Here is a 15882-nt window from a genome sequence, read left to right as displayed (position 1 = left end):
ACTCTAACTGCTGAGCCAAACCGGCCAGGGCCATATTTGTTTATTTTTAATGGTGGTAAAAACACGTAACATAAAACATACCCTCTTAACCATTTTTTCCCCATTGATTTTTAGACAAAGTGGAAGGGGGCACATCAGTATGAGAGAGACATACAGACTGGTTGCCTCCCGCACATTCCCGACCAGGGATAGGGGTGAGGATCAAACCTGCAACCCAGGTACGTGTCCTTTACTGGGAATCGAACCTCAGACTCTTCAGTCTGAGGGCCATCTCTCTAACCACTGAGCCACACAGGCCAGGGCCTCTTAACCATTTTTAAGTGTATAGTACAATAGCGTTAATTATATACCCATTGTTGTGTAACAGGATCTTCAGAATTTTTTTCTCTTGCAAAACTGAAACTATGCCTATTGAACAACTCTCTTTCTCCCTTCTCCCAGTCCCTGGCAACCACCATTCTATTTTCTGTTGCTGAGTTTGACTGCTTTAGATACCTCACGTAAATGGAATCAAGCAGTATTGTTTCTCTGTGACTGGCTTATTTCATTTAGTCTAATGTCCTCAGGGTTTATCCATGTCGTAGCATAGAACAGGATTTCCTTCTTTTTTTTTTTTTTAAGGCAGAGTAATATTCCATTGTGTGTATATATACCACATTTTTTTAAAACCATTCATCCATCTATGGACATATAGGTTGGTTCCACCTCTTGGCTATTGTGAGTAATGCTACAGTGAACATGGATGTGCAAATATCTCTTGAGATACTGTTTTTACTTTTGGATGTATACCTAGAAATGGGATTGCTAGATCACATAGTACTTCTATTTTTAATTTTCTAAGGAGCCCCCATAATTTTTAAAGCAGTGTCTGAAATAACAGTGTATTCCAGATTTATCTTATTGCCTTGGCCTTGGAATCAGCCATTGCTCCAAGGAGCCATGGTTTTTTAAAATAGAATAGTATTTTAAAACCAATGTCTGGGCATAAGGCATGCTCATTGGCACTGGAGCAGTTTACCTTTTAATGCTCAGTTATTACAATTGACTTTTTTTCTACTCAGAAGCCAAATGAGATTTATTTCAGCTATACTTGAATGAGAAGAAAGGGGTTTGTTTTCACTTGGTTAACATGTTCATGTTTTCCCATTAGGTTTATCGAAGGCTGCAGGACAGTGGGGCTCTCAGAAATGTTTTGTGAAGCAATTCAGTATAACTGACTAAAGTGTTGCTGTTTATTAATGCTTTCTTCTGAAAATCTGTTCTCAATTTTATAATTTTCCTGAGTAATTCAGGTTTTAGAAAGCTTTGGTGACAGTAACAATTCTTAGCTCTGTCTGTAAAAGAACATAGTAACTACAAATGTTTATTCTAAGCATGACTTCTTGAAAAAAATATATAAATCTATTTAGTGCAACTGTGATACTTTCCCTTCATATTAAAAATCACTTGTATTTACTCAGGCATAATATGTCTTGAACCAGGTTAAAAGGCTTAAATACAGTACTGTAATTAGCCTTACTGTTCTCTTAAACAGGTGCATGGCATCCTTTTACTTCCTCTACTGGGCCCAAAGCATTTCTCTTTACTTGTCACCCCTGTGAGATGCTGCATGACTGAAATATTATTTTCATGTATATATATTTTATTTTTTAATAATTAAAAAATTGTTTTTTCTTTATTGATATTAGAGAAAGAGAGGAAAGGTGAGGGAGAGATAGAAACATCAATGAGAGAGAATGTTGACTGACTGCCTCCTGCATGCCTCCCACTAGGGATCAGGCCCACAACCTGGGCATGTGCCCTGACAGGGAATCGAACTGGCAACCTCTTGGTGCATGGGTCGAAGCTCAATCATTGAGCCACACCAGCCAGGCTATATATTCTTTTTTTTTTTTAATCCTCTCCTGAGGACATTTTTGCATTCATCTTCAGATAGAGCAGGAGGGAAAGAAGGAGGAAGAGAGAGAGAAAAACATTGAGTGGTCATCTCCTGTACGTTGTGAAAGAGACACATCAACTGGTTGCCACCCACACGACCCCAACCGGGGCCGGGGACTAACTGCAACCGAGGTACGTGCCCTTTGCGGGAACCAAACCTGGGACTCTCTGGTCTGCAGGCTGACGCTCTAACCGCTGAGCCAAACTGGCCAGGGCTATATATATTCTATTTTTAAGTGCCATTTCTGTGAAATTGTATTTTATGTCCTGTGAGTGTGTTAATCAGCCCCCAGTGATATCTGTTTGTCTCTCTTATATACTTGTAATTCACTACTTGTTTTCAATATTGCCTAGAACATTACAAGAGGAAAGGTTCCTTGTGAGCATAATTTTAGTTTCCTTTTAGAGCTACACAGCATTCTCACTCCAGCTCATTTTGTGATAGGTGCCTGGTTGCCCTATTGTCATCTATTTCTTGAACATGCCGAGTCAAGTAAAGTTGCATAGCAGCAACTTTGGTAGTAGACTGGCTGCATTCCAAGATTTCATGGGTAATCCTGTCTTGACATTTAATGAACTGATGAAACTGCTCCAAAAACCGGATGTGATGTTTATAGAAGGTTTGCTGTTACCTCCTCTCTGTGGAGATAATATTCTGGTTAACTCACATCTGTTTCCTGTTGTAGCCCACATTCTCAGTGTGGTTTGGGAATATTTGAAAATGCCTCAGAATGTTAAATCTATACCGCAGTGTGGTTGAAGCAGCTGAAACCACTGGAGACTCTGGTTCAGATTTGGAGGAAGACTTTAGAGGTGACAGAAGCCTAATTTCAGTTTAACTAATTAAACCACTCTGAGGTAATACAGTGAAGCACGCCCTCGAGTTGCCAGAAGAGATTTAAGTAGTGTTGGCTCAACTATTAAAGCATAAGGGTATCTTTTTGAATCGCCTAAAATGGTTCACTTGTTCTGGGTTCAGAATGAAAGGCAAGTTTTTACTAGGAGTTGTGTTGTTATTTTAAACATAAGGGGCTTAAAACCATATTTACAAACCTAGTAACCTGTTCAAAACTGTGACTAGTTGGGTATGAGAAATGTAATAGTGATTTTCTTCGAGACAAAGCAGCATGTTCTTGTTTCACTATGTTGCTTCTGCCCAGTAGAAAGAGATTGTGTGGTTGGCAGAAGAAAAATATTTAGGGGAGAAGCCAATTTTCTAATAAAAATGTGAACTCTGCACAAATAATGAAAGAAAGGAGGTTTGAGAAAGTAAGCATTAGACTCTATACAAAGGGAAATAATATGGTTCTTTAGATGTAAGGTCTCACAATCAGATTTTATTTAAGCTGTTGATCTCTTAATTGATTCATATAATTGCTTTCCACATCATATCAACGACAAAAATAATAGCACTTATTAGTAACAGCTTTTTCCCTTCCTCCTCCTTTCCCAACCTGTCCTCCCTTGGATTTGCTCCTTATCTTTCCTCTATCCTTTTTTTTTTTAATTATGGAAAATTCCAGACATATAGTAAAACAGAGTAAAGATTCTCATGAACCACCCACCTTCAACCATTATTAGTACATGGTCAATCTAGAATGTTCTAAAGGGGGAGAACCAAGGAGATGACAGATAAAGATTCTCTCATTACTACACCTGTGGTTTTAATACTTCTATTTTGAGATAACCTAAAAGAAATTAAAGAATCAGACTTTTATCAGGTAGTGCTTTGAAATATAAACTTGTAAATTTGATAAAAGATTTTTAAAAGGTGGAGTTTAATGATTGTTTATTCATTAGAAATTATTTTTTGAAGTAATTTTAATCCATATTAGAATTAAGTATAATATAGCTGAGGAGAAAGGAAAGACCAAATGAAAGACATTTGTGACTCTACTAAGCCTGATGAGTCTGAGGCAACTCTGAAAGTGGCAGGTGTGAGAGGGGACAGAGATCTAATCTAAAAAGGAGTATTTTAATTTTGTCGTAGGCTATAAAGTCACCACCGTGAAAATCTAATCCTGCAAAGTCCATTATGGTAGCCAGTAGCTACATATGGCAATGGAACACATACAGTGTGGCTACTGTGAATTGAGGTGCTTTAAGTGTAAAGTACATACGAAGAAGACCTATTATAAAAAAACTTAAAAAGCATAAAACTTTATGAATAAAATTTAAAATATATTGAAATAAAAATATTTTGGAGATACTGGATTTAATAAAATATATTATTGAAATTAATTTGAACTCTTAAAAATCTGTCTACAAGAAAATTTAAAGTTACACACACACAACTCACATTTGTGGCTTGTGTTATATTTCTTTTGGACAGCACTAGCACTGTTCTAGACTCAACCCTGTTGTAAAAACTACCAGACACGAATAGGAAGATGGGAAATTAAGGGAAACAATGTGCTTACAAAATTATACTTAAAAAATCTTTAGTGCATTTTCATTACATTGTTTAATTTGAAATAGATGTGATATATCTAGCTTTAATGTGCATTTTATTTATGCCCCCCCAACCCTCACTGGTGTGCTGCTCTCCCTCCTCCCCCCCATAATATTTTTGCTTTTAAAGTGAGAGAAGAGGAATAGCTGGAAGGGACTAATGCTCTAGTGGGTAAAGCTGCAAAATCCTTAGTTGTGGCTTTTAGGGAACTGAATTTAAGTTCCTGGCCATGGTGCTATTCTGAAGATCTTCTTAAGACCTTCTTTTGTTGTTTTTCTTCCAGATGTTGCTAAAAACCTTACTGGATCCTTTGCTTTTTTCTTCTTCCCAGAGACCCTTGCTTGCACTCAGCGCAGAATTAACACTGATCCAAACTCCAGTTTTGTCAAGGGACTGGAGTGAAGATCAGCCCAGTGTTTCTGATCTACAATTATTTATGTGCAGCTCTGAAATCCAACAAGCTCTCAAAACCAGAAGTTATTTTTGTTGGTTCAGTTGGCGGAGAATCTGACCTGAAGCAATGTAAAACTATTTGTAGCCTTTATTTATCTCCCTTTGTAGGAACACTTATATATTGGCAGTGAATTGTTGCCCTGTGCCCAAGTAGAAGTGACACGCTGTGTGCATTGTGTTAACCTTCCCAAATAAAAAAATTCTGAATTCTGAAATACAGCTGGCCCCAAGACTTTTAGATAAAGGAGTTAGAACTTCTAATACCATCTCACAGGAATTGGAAATATTTTATTAACCATAATTCTTTATTTAAGATACTTATCTTTAGCACAATCTGAGCACAGTGACAGAGGTAAGTGAGGTCTTCCTGAAATACAGTTTTGTTATGTTACTCTCCTTAAAGTGCTTTCAGAAGTTTCTTGCTTTCTATAATTCTCCTTATCCTGGGATTGTATGCCTGCCATAGGGTGACAGCTGTCTTCTTTAAGTACCTTTTGTATTCTTTTTGCCTTAAGAGTTTCTTTCAAAGTTAGTCAAACAAAGCATCCTTAACTTCGTGTCTTGACGTGTTATTTCTCTTATTGTAGAAAATCCTTTTCTCTTTCTCTTTGTCAGAATTATTCTAATTCTTCAAGGTGGATTTGAATTCCTACTGTTTCCTAAAGTTTCTCCTGATTAGCTATAGGCCAGAGAAGGGTGTATGTATGTGTATGGTTTTAATATAAATATAATTTACTTCTGCTACTAGATTGTAATTCCTAAGCTAGAAGAGGCCCTGTTATAAATATCCGACCACTCATCATAATGTTTTTCATGATGATTTTTATTTATTGGATATGTTTATTAATGTTGTTTGATTTGGGGGGGACAGTGAAATGAGGGTCTGGTAAAGCAACAAAAGTATATGCTCTGATCATATTGTTAAATTGTTCATCTTTGTTGTGTTAGTTACTGTACACCTAAGTAGCATAAACAAACAGTAAAAATGGGGTTTGGAATAACTCCCCCCTCATGGAGAACATAGGTTCATTGTTAAGTATGTGACGTTTAGATGAGGTAGCAGTATATTTTCTGGGAGATAGGAAGGAATTCTGCAGTAGAAACTGGTGAGACCTTAGACAACAACTTTACATATTTGTAATTTTTCTACATGAGATAATAACAGAATTTATAAGACTTGATGGGCTTTTTTTTTAAATCCTCACCTGAGGACATTTTTCCATTTTTTGTTCAGATAGAATGGGAGGGGGAGAGAGAGAGAGAGAGAGAGAGAGAGAAACATTGACGTGAAAAGGACACATCGAGTGGCTGCCACCCGCACGACCAACCAGAGCCAGGGACAAACTGCAACCGAGGTTCGCACCCTTAGCGGGAACCGAACCCAGTTCTCTCTGGACCGCAGGCTGATGCTCTAACCGCTGAGCCAAACTGGCCAGGGCTTGATGGGCTTTTTGAAGGGTGTTTATAGACAGAACTCAAGACATTTTGGGAACTATTCTCTCAGATTTGAAAAAAGGAGGAACCAGTGAAATAGATAAAAAGTAGTACTGGCTACAGAAAAAGAAATAAGATTATATTGTGCCATGAAAACCCAAGTGTAGAGTTTTAGTGGGTGGTTAAGATTGTCAAATGTTAAAAAGAGGCAAAAGTGCCCAAGAACTGAGAAAAGCAAAAAAGTGGAGTTATTTAATCTGAAGCATAGATTGGAAGCTATTTGTAGGGAGTTAAGGGAATAAATGGTAAGAGGTAGAAGCAGCTGTTTGAGATCATATTCAAAGAATGTGTCAATTAAAAGAGAATCATTCTGCTTTTAAACAGCGTCTTCATAAAATGAAGGAAATTGTGTTGTGTTAAAGGCAGAAGAGAAGACCTTATGGAGAAGGATAAATTGAAGATCCTGGAAAGGAAGGAAATAGTATTGGGAGAGAGTTCTTGTGAAGGGGGTAGAGGAAGATTCTGGAATCAAGAGATGATCTCCATATTAGGATGGAGAGGCACGAGTACAGAGTTTTAAAAATAAGCTTTCCCTACTAAAATAGACTTTTCTAAATTATATGTCTAATGAAGGAAAGATTTTTCACCCTGATCAAAGTTTTCAAGCAATAATAGAATGGGCCAGAAATTCTTTCTCAGAGCACTGCCATTAGAAGGGGATCAGGAATGTATCCCCTCTCCAAAAGAAGGTAGCAGAATGCATTTTTACATGGATTTAAAATTTGAGCAAGAATTCATTTTATTCACTCAAATGGCTAAGCTGTAGGATCTGAGGAAAAGAACTGTTATATAATTTTTTGTTTCCATTTTTAGGATGGTTTCTTGAGTGTCTTAGGAAACTTACCTCCTTTTAAACGTTATTTAACAATTAATTATGGAGTTCTTTGCCAGGCCCTTTAATAGCTATGGAAGACACGTGAGTGGATGAATTATGGTTCCTGCTATTCTAGAGTTCACATTTTAGTTAGATGTGTAAATTATCTATCCTTTTTCCTTGTTTAGTCTTTTCACTCTTAAACACCAAATTAATTTTAGAATAAAACATAGACATCATAAAATATGTCCAGGAATTATCTGTAGCAAGAAAATAGAAGTGTAAGAAAATTTAAGCTCATGTCTCAAATTAAAGAGAAATTATTAACTTAAACAGTATTTAATGTAGGAGTTAGAGTAGTACTTAATTCTTTTTAACTATGTTTATGACTTTTTTAATCCTCACCTGAGGATATGTTTTTATTAATTTTAGAGAGAGAAGAAGGGGACAAGGGGGACGGGGGGAGAGAGAGGTGTGAGAGATGTCAGAGAAACGTCGATCGGTTGCCTCTCATATGTGCTCCTTCTGTGGATTGAACCCGCAACCTAGGCATTTGCCCCGACCAGGAATCGAACCTGCAGCCTTTTGGTGTATGGGACAGTTATCCAACCAGTCAAGCCACCTGGCAAGGGCTATGTTTATGACTATTAAAGAAACATTTTATTTCAATACAGATTTATACAGTTGGCTTAATAGAAGTTCTGTTGTATCTGATATGAACAGATAAACATTCAACTAATATAATTTCTCTTTCATCAGATATAAATAAAATATTTATTGATATTTGCAAGTGAAAATACAAGGATGTAGCACAGTTTTGCTTGCTCAGTGTTTAAGTACTTCGTCTGTTCCTAAGGTTTGGCTGTTCTTAAAATGTCAGCAGGTGTTTTAAACTTTTAGAGAGGAGAGATAAAGAACATCTGATTGTCATTCCATCTAGGCAGTCAATCACATTATTGGCTTACATGGAATACTTCTTACTAATTTTATGGATAAAAAATTAATACTTGCATGTAAGACTGTATCTGATATTTTTTGTAGATGGGTTGAGGGGACCAGTTATTGATTACATGTACATGTTTTTAGTACCAGAATAACATTTCTGAAGGCTCATTTCCTGGTACAAGGTCACTTTTCAGGGGGTGGGGAACCTTCTTTCTGCCAGGGGTCATTTGGATTTTTTTTTGTATCCTCATCCGAGGACATTTTTCCATTTTTTGTTCAGATAGATTGGGAGGGAGAGAGGGAGAAAGAGAGAGAGAGAGAGAGAGAAACATCGACGTGAAAGGGACACATCGAGTAACTGCATCCCACATGACCCAACCAGGGCCGGGGACAAACTGCAACCAAGGTACGTGCCCTTAGCGGGACCCGAACCCGGGTCTCTCTGGACCACAGGCCGACGCTCTAACCACTGAGCAAAGCCGGCCAGGGCCATTTGGATATTTTTAACATTATTCAAGGGCCATACAAAATTATCAAGCTAAAAATTAACCTGCTATATTTGGTCGGGCTAATTTGGTGAGACGTGTGATGTTAGCTGGTATTGATTTCAAGGTCTGTGGGCCAGATGCTCCCCACCCCTAGTAGAAGTGGTCTCAGTTAGGGACTTGCAAGTTGATGCTTCAGAAGATTTACTCCATCTTGTAGAACAGAAGATGCTGCAATATCAGAGACGGAACACCTTGGTCACTTCCAGGGAGATTGTTGATGTTTATGAGTATTAGAATGAATGTAATAATGTTAATTTTAAGTAAAAACAATGAAATAGAAAATATACTAAGTGAAGGCGTTCTAAAAAATACTTCAACTCCGCCCAGCCAGTGTGGCTCAGTGGATTGAGCATTGTCCCATGGACTGAGAGGTCCCGGTTTGATTCCCGGTCAGGGCACATGCCCGGGTGGTGGTTTTCATTCCTATTAGGGGCTGTGCAGGAGGCAGTGGATGAATGTGAGACACATCAGTGTTTCTCTCTCCCCCTTCCTCTCTCTAAAAAATCAATAAAATCATATTTAAAAAAAAATACTTCAACTCCAACTCTGTTTACAAGCTCTGTGACCTGAATCTGTTTCCTTAGATGTAAAAAAGCCAACACTCTCAGGTTAAAATATGTTATTAAATAAATATGCAATAAAATAATGTATGTGAATGTACATTATAATTTGAAAACAAAAGTACAAGGAGACTTAATGTGATGATGTATTTTTAATTTTTACATAGTCATTTAATAGAAGAGATGCATACTGCTAATACTGCCAAAATTTTTAGAAGGAAGGGTAATAAGAAATTGGAGAAATAGAGGTAAAATATGAGCTTAAATAATCCTCATTAAATCAGCATTTTGTCATTTTGTGAAAGTATTGTAATAGAGATAAATAAGATGATACTTTTGGATTTTGATGTAACAGACAGTTGTATCTGTCATTTTTACATACATTTGAAGAGTAATTATACATATTTTTCTCTTCTCTTTAAACTTAAACTTGAAGGTGATGAATACCGATGGCACTGGGAGACGAGTACTAGTGGAAGACAAAATTCCTCACATCTTCGGGTTTACTTTGTTGGGTGACTATGTTTACTGGACTGACTGGCAGAGGCGGAGCATTGAAAGAGTACACAAACGAAGTGCAGAGAGGGAAATCATCATAGATCAGCTCCCTGACCTCATGGGCCTAAAGGCCACAAATGTTCATCGAATCATTGGTAAGTAATTCGAAAGTTCTCTTAGAGGTGGGAGCCAGAAATGAGTAAAGGTGGAGGTGGGCAGCAGTTTGTGAGGCATTATGAATTGTTGATCTTTTGGGTAGATAGAGAAATCATTTGTTAACCGTTTTTTTTGTTGTTTTTTTTAAACCAGGAATGGGGTCTCTTATTTTTCTTTTTAAAATATATTTTTATTGATTTTTAGAGAGAAGGGAGAGGGAGAGAGAGATAGAAACATTGATGTGAGAGAGAAACATCAAATCAGCTGCCTCCCACACTTCTGAAACCTGGGCATATGCCTGAAACCCAGGCATGTCCCCTGACCAGGAATTGAACCGGTGACCTCTTGGTGTATGGAATGACGGCTCAACCACTGAGCCAGACCGGCTGGGCAGGAATGGGTCTTTTAAATGTTGATTTACTACTCTGATCACATAGTTTGAATTGAAGGGATACACACACACACACACACACACCCCTTCATCAAAAGAATTGAGTTCTATTGTATGAATAATGGAGCTTATTTTAAGCTTACTGTGAGTACAAAGGAAAGTATTTTGCCATACTTTAATTCCCAATTGGTTAACCAAGGGAGTTTTGAACTGCTCCGTTTCCAGCCTGGTCCAGTTTATCCCTCCTTAGGTCCTCACTCCAGAAGGTCACCATATTGATGCCAGCTTAGTGTGGACACCTGTGTAGCCTAGCACACTGCAGCTCAGAACTCCTGGTCTCCAGCGATTCTCCGGCTTGGCCTACCGAGTCGCTGGGGCCACAGCTCGCAGCACTGCTGGCCTTTTATTCCCTGTCAGTACTCATAGTGCTGGTTTGTGAGATTAGAACTGAAACTCTGGATTTGGGAGCAATATAATCATAGGTCTCTGTCGACCAAATGCTTAATCATTTAGAAGTAAAAATGTATTGATGATGTCAATGTGTGTGTCCTTTTAGGTTCCAACCCCTGCGCTGATGAAAATGGGGGATGTAGCCATCTTTGCCTCTATAGACCTCAGGGCCTTCGTTGTGCCTGTCCCATTGGCTTTGAACTCATCAGTGACATGAAGACCTGCATTGTCCCAGAGGCTTTCCTTTTGTTTTCTCGGAGAGCAGATATTAGGCGAATTTCTTTGGAAACCAACAATAATAATGTGGCCATTCCACTCACTGGCGTCAAAGAAGCTTCTGCTTTGGATTTTGATGTAACAGACAACCGAATTTACTGGACTGATATATCACTCAAGGTTAGCAAAAGAAGTGGAATATTAAAACTGGGTACTAAACAGGAGAGCTTCTAGAATTTGAGTCTTCATTCTGTGATCAACCTCCCTCGTTGTTTAATAGGCAGAGTTCCATAGAACCCTTAACTTTTTAAAGGAAGTCAAGGGAATCACCCATCTGCTATTTAATTAACTGCCTTTCTTTCTTTTTTTTTTTTCCCTCACTGGAGAACATTTTTCCATTTTTTGTCCAGATAGAGTGGAAGGGAAAGAGAGGGAGAGAGAGAGAGAGCGAGAGAGAGAGAGAGAGAGAGAGAGAGAGAGAGAGAGAGAGAAACATCGACGTGAAAGGGACACATTGAGTGGCTGCCACCTGCACGACCCAATCAGGGCCGGGGACAAACTGCAACCGAGGCACGTGCCCTCAGCGGGAACCGAACCCGGGTCTCTCCGGACCGCAGGCCAACGCTCTAACCGCTGAGCCAAACCGGCCAGGGCTAACTGCCTCTCAATATAAGATACTTTGCTTGAGCGTCTAAATCTGTAAGACACAATCTTCCTCTACTGTGTTCCATTTGAAGATAATGAGTGACATTTTCCGCGTTAGAGAGTAAGCAATTGTATGCTTCACATAAATGGCTTAAAGAGACTTGACTCTTAATTTATTTTCAACAAAATTTTGGAGCCTGACTGAGGTAGAAAATGCCAATTATGAGTTACAGCACTAGTTTATTTGCTTTTTCCTGGAATAAACATTGAAAAACATACTGAGTCAAAAAGGAATTCTCAGAAAATCTGGAGAATAATGTTTTCTTTCAGATTGTTTTGGGTTTGTTTCACATAACTTCTGTAAAGTTCTGTCTAATGTGCAAAAATCATGGAGTAATGAAGCCAGAGTAGGATTCTGATAATGTTCAGTAAAAGCCATTAAATGAGTTAATAAATGAAGTAAATAAAGAAATCTTGCCCTGGCCGGTTTGGCTCAGCGGTTAGAGTGTCGGCCTGCGGTCCAGAGAGCCCTGGGTTTGGTTCCCGCTAAGGGCACGTACCTCAGTTGCATTTTGTCCCCGGCCCTGGTTGAGTCGTGTGGGTGGCAACCACTCGATGTGTCCCTTTCACGTCGATGTTTCTCTCTCTCCCTCCCACTCTATCTGAACAAAATATGGAAAAATGTCCTCGGGTGAGGATTAAAAATAAATAAATAAATCTTGGCTTTTACTGTGGCCATCTAAGTATCCTCATCTTGAAAATAGAGGTGATCTCTATCTTCAGGGCTATTGTGAGGGTTAAGTGAGAAAATATATGTACACAGAGTACTTAGGATAGTGCTTGACAGGAAGAGCAGGTGTTATTAATTGCTTGAATTATGATTGTTTTTAATTTTAGGGCATTCAAAGTTATAGCAGGGATAATATGATAATGGAGTATTATGCATTTATTGTTTTTAATTCTCACCTGAGGATAGGTTTTTATTGATTTTTAGAGAGGAAGGGAGAGAGAGAGAGAGAGAGAAAAAAAGAAACATCAGTGTGAGAGCGAAACATCAGTTGGTATGTGCCCTGACTGGAAATCAGACCCGTGATCTTTTGGTGTACAGGTGACACTCCAACCAACTGACCACCTAGTCAGGGCAGTATTATGTGTTCTCTAAGGTATAAGTTTGTTGAAATCTTCTCAAATTAACATAGTGACATGGCATACTCTTAAGTACCTTCAGAAAACTGACTACCAGTTAAGAGTCTACAACATTCTGGTCACAGCTTTTTCATTTGATTAATAATTTTAAAAGAAAAGTCATTGCACCCTTTTACTAGAATAAAATTTTGGTCCTTAAAAATCTCAAAAATTTTTCCCTGAATTGTCAATAAAACTTGAGGTCACATCGCATATATTAGAGCTTGATATCATTTGTTTCCTGTGCTTATTAAAATATATTAATTGTATTAATAAACTGTGCCTCTGGCGCTTGTGGATCCTCCCACCCAACAAAACCTAAAGAAAACATTCTTTTTTTTTTTTTTTTATGAATTTTTATTTATTTTTTTGTTACAGATATTTTACCTTTTTACCCCATTGGCATCCCCCACCCCACCCTCCCTCTACCCTGTCCCCGGCTTAGTTGTCCATGTCCTTTGGTCATGCATACATGCATATAAGTTCTGTGGTTTATCTCTTCCCACCCCTCCACCCCCCATCCCCTCTTCTGAGGGATGTCAGTCTGTGCCCTACTTCCATGTGTCTGGGTCTACTGTATTCCTCAGACTGTTATGTTCATTATATTCCGTATATAAGTGAGATCATGTGGTATTTGTCTTTTTCTGCTTGGCTTCTTTCACTTAGGATAATACTTTCCAGGTCCCTCCATGTTGTCTCAAAGGATAAGAGATCTTTCTTTCTTACCACTGCATAATACTCCATTGTGTATATGTACCACAGCTTTTTTATCCATTCGTCTACTGGTGGACACTTGGGCTGTTTCCAGATCTTAGCTATTGTAAATAGTGCTGCTATGAACATGGGGGTACATATATTCTTCCTGATTGGTGTTTCAGGCAAGAAAACATTCTTGATGGTGTTTTGTACTTATGCCATTTAACTTTGTTGCTAATCTTATTTTTGCAGACCATCAGCAGAGCCTTTATGAATGGCAGTGCACTGGAACATGTGGTAGAATTTGGCTTAGATTATCCAGAAGGCATGGCAGTAGATTGGCTTGGGAAGAACTTGTACTGGGCAGACACAGGAACGAATCGAATTGAGGCATCAAAGTTGGATGGGCAGCACCGACAAGTTTTGGTGTGGAAAGACCTAGACAGTCCCAGAGCTCTTGCGTTGGACCCTGCTGAAGGGTAAACAGCTTTATATATGAATTCTTTGCCAACTGCATTGTACATGTCCTAGTTATGGGTTAAATTCTTTTTTTTTTTTTTTTAATCTTTACCCGAGAATAGGTTTCCATTGTTAGAGAGAGAGAGAGAGAGAGAAACACTGATGTGTGAGAGACATTGATCAGTTGCCTCCCATTTGCACGCCCTAACCGGGATCAAACCCACAACCCAGGAATTGAACTTGCAACCTTTTTGTGCCTGGAACAATGCTCCAACCAACTAAGCCACCTGGTCAGGGCATGGGAGATATGTGTATATATATGTGTGTATATATATATCTTTATTGTTGAAAGTATTACAAATATCCTCCCCCTCACCAATGACATCTCCTTCCCTGGTCCCGCTCTCTTTTTTTTTTTTAATTCTCACCCGAGGATATTTTTCCATTAATTTTTAGATAGAGTGGGAGGGAGGGAGAGAGACATCGATTGGTTGCCTCCCTCACGACTCCACCCAGGGCTGGGGATTGAACCACAACTGAGGTATGTGCCTTTGACTGGAATCAAACCCCCAACTCTTTGGTTCAGGGGCCATCGTTCAAACTGCTGAGCCAAACTGGCCAGCGCCATGGATTATATCTTTGATATCTGAATTTTTATTAGGAATCTGACAACTAAACTATATAGATAGGCTTTACTTTAAAACTGTTAGCTGACATTTTACTGACTTAGAGTTAATAATTATTAGCTAAATCTTACTTTTGTCATTATGAACCTTGGGTGAAGAACAAGTAGTGAAATGGATTAATAATTAAATATTACCATTCATGTTTATGTTTCCCTGCACCCTCTCCCAAGTTATACCAGATTCCAAACCTATTAAAGTAAATCCTCTGAAATAATGTTGTATGCAAAGAGATAACTGCATTTAAAAAAAGCTCCATTTTAGAATACTCATTCATTCAAGGGGACAACTATTTTAATCTTTGTTATAAGCTTGGAGAAACTTTGTTATTAATCAGTTAACTGTTATCGATAAATGAATAATAAACTTTTTTTTTGTTTTGTTAATCCTCACCCAAGGATGTTTTTCCATTAATTTTCATAGAGAGTGGAAAGGAGGGAAGGGAGCAGAGAGAGAGAAAAACATCCATGTGAGAGAGACACATCAGTTGGTTGCCTTCCACACAGCCCCAATTTAACCTGCAACCCAGGTACGTGCCCTTGACCAGGAATTGAACCTGCACCCTTTTGGTACGAGGGCCAACCAGCCAGGGCAACAGTAAACTGTTTATGAAATTATGTTTTCTAAGAATACATGATCCTTCTGCATGAATTAGAAAAATTTAAAAAGCCAGCAGATAAGAGTTCTGAAACTTGAAGAGTAATTTCACATTTAAAAGCAGAAATTAACAGTGTGAACATACAAGCATATTTTGCCATATCTGTAATTAAAAATAGATTTCCTGAAATCACATTAATTCTATGATTAGCTAGTTAGCTATACCAAAAACAGCTTCTCTGTGCTGACATGTTGTGGTTGGATTATGGTGATCTTTTACTTTAAGTTTCAGTTACCAGACAGATAAATTTAGTAGTTGGGACTAAGGACCCTAGTTTATGTGGCTGCTGGCAACTGAGGTTTCTCTCACAGTTGTTTCTCCCTGGCTCTTGTGGTGTGCACGTGCCTGTCAGCTGACAAGTACAGATGCAAGCAAAGCCAGAGACCAGCTTTACTTTTCAGAAAAGCATTGCTACCAAGTCGGCCATCAGCTGACAGGCTCATGAGTGAATGTCTGTCCTCAGGTATTTGATGAGAGTTGGCGTGTGGAGTGCTTTTCTAGTCCCAAGGTTCAGAGTGTTTCGAAATTTTCACCTTACTAGTTTTAGTTGCAAGGGCATTTGGCTAAGTTATAATTCTTGCTCTGTCATGTGACTGGCTTGAAGACATTAGACAAATTATTCACATTTCTTTCAGTGCTTT

At 38.5% G+C, this 15882-nt stretch overlaps 1 protein-coding gene across 1 annotated transcript in view; it reads left to right on the top strand.

Moving 5' to 3' along the window:
* LRP6 (LDL receptor related protein 6) overlaps positions 1-15882 on the top strand; it is an 87495-nt gene that overhangs the window by 31017 nt on the left and 40596 nt on the right. The window contains exons 6-8 of the mRNA XM_036252216.1: positions 9641-9857; positions 10806-11095; positions 13694-13920. Coding sequence (XP_036108109.1) covers positions 9641-9857; positions 10806-11095; positions 13694-13920 — 734 coding nt within the window. The remainder of the gene's footprint in view (positions 1-9640; positions 9858-10805; positions 11096-13693; positions 13921-15882) is intronic.

This window comes from Molossus molossus, unplaced genomic scaffold (genome assembly GCF_014108415.1).
Source record: "Molossus molossus isolate mMolMol1 unplaced genomic scaffold, mMolMol1.p scaffold_m16_p_10, whole genome shotgun sequence".
In the NCBI taxonomy this organism is placed as follows: Eukaryota; Metazoa; Chordata; class Mammalia; order Chiroptera; family Molossidae; genus Molossus; species Molossus molossus.
Note: the sequence above shows the minus strand (reverse complement) of the source record. Positions and strands in the feature narration are given on the sequence as shown.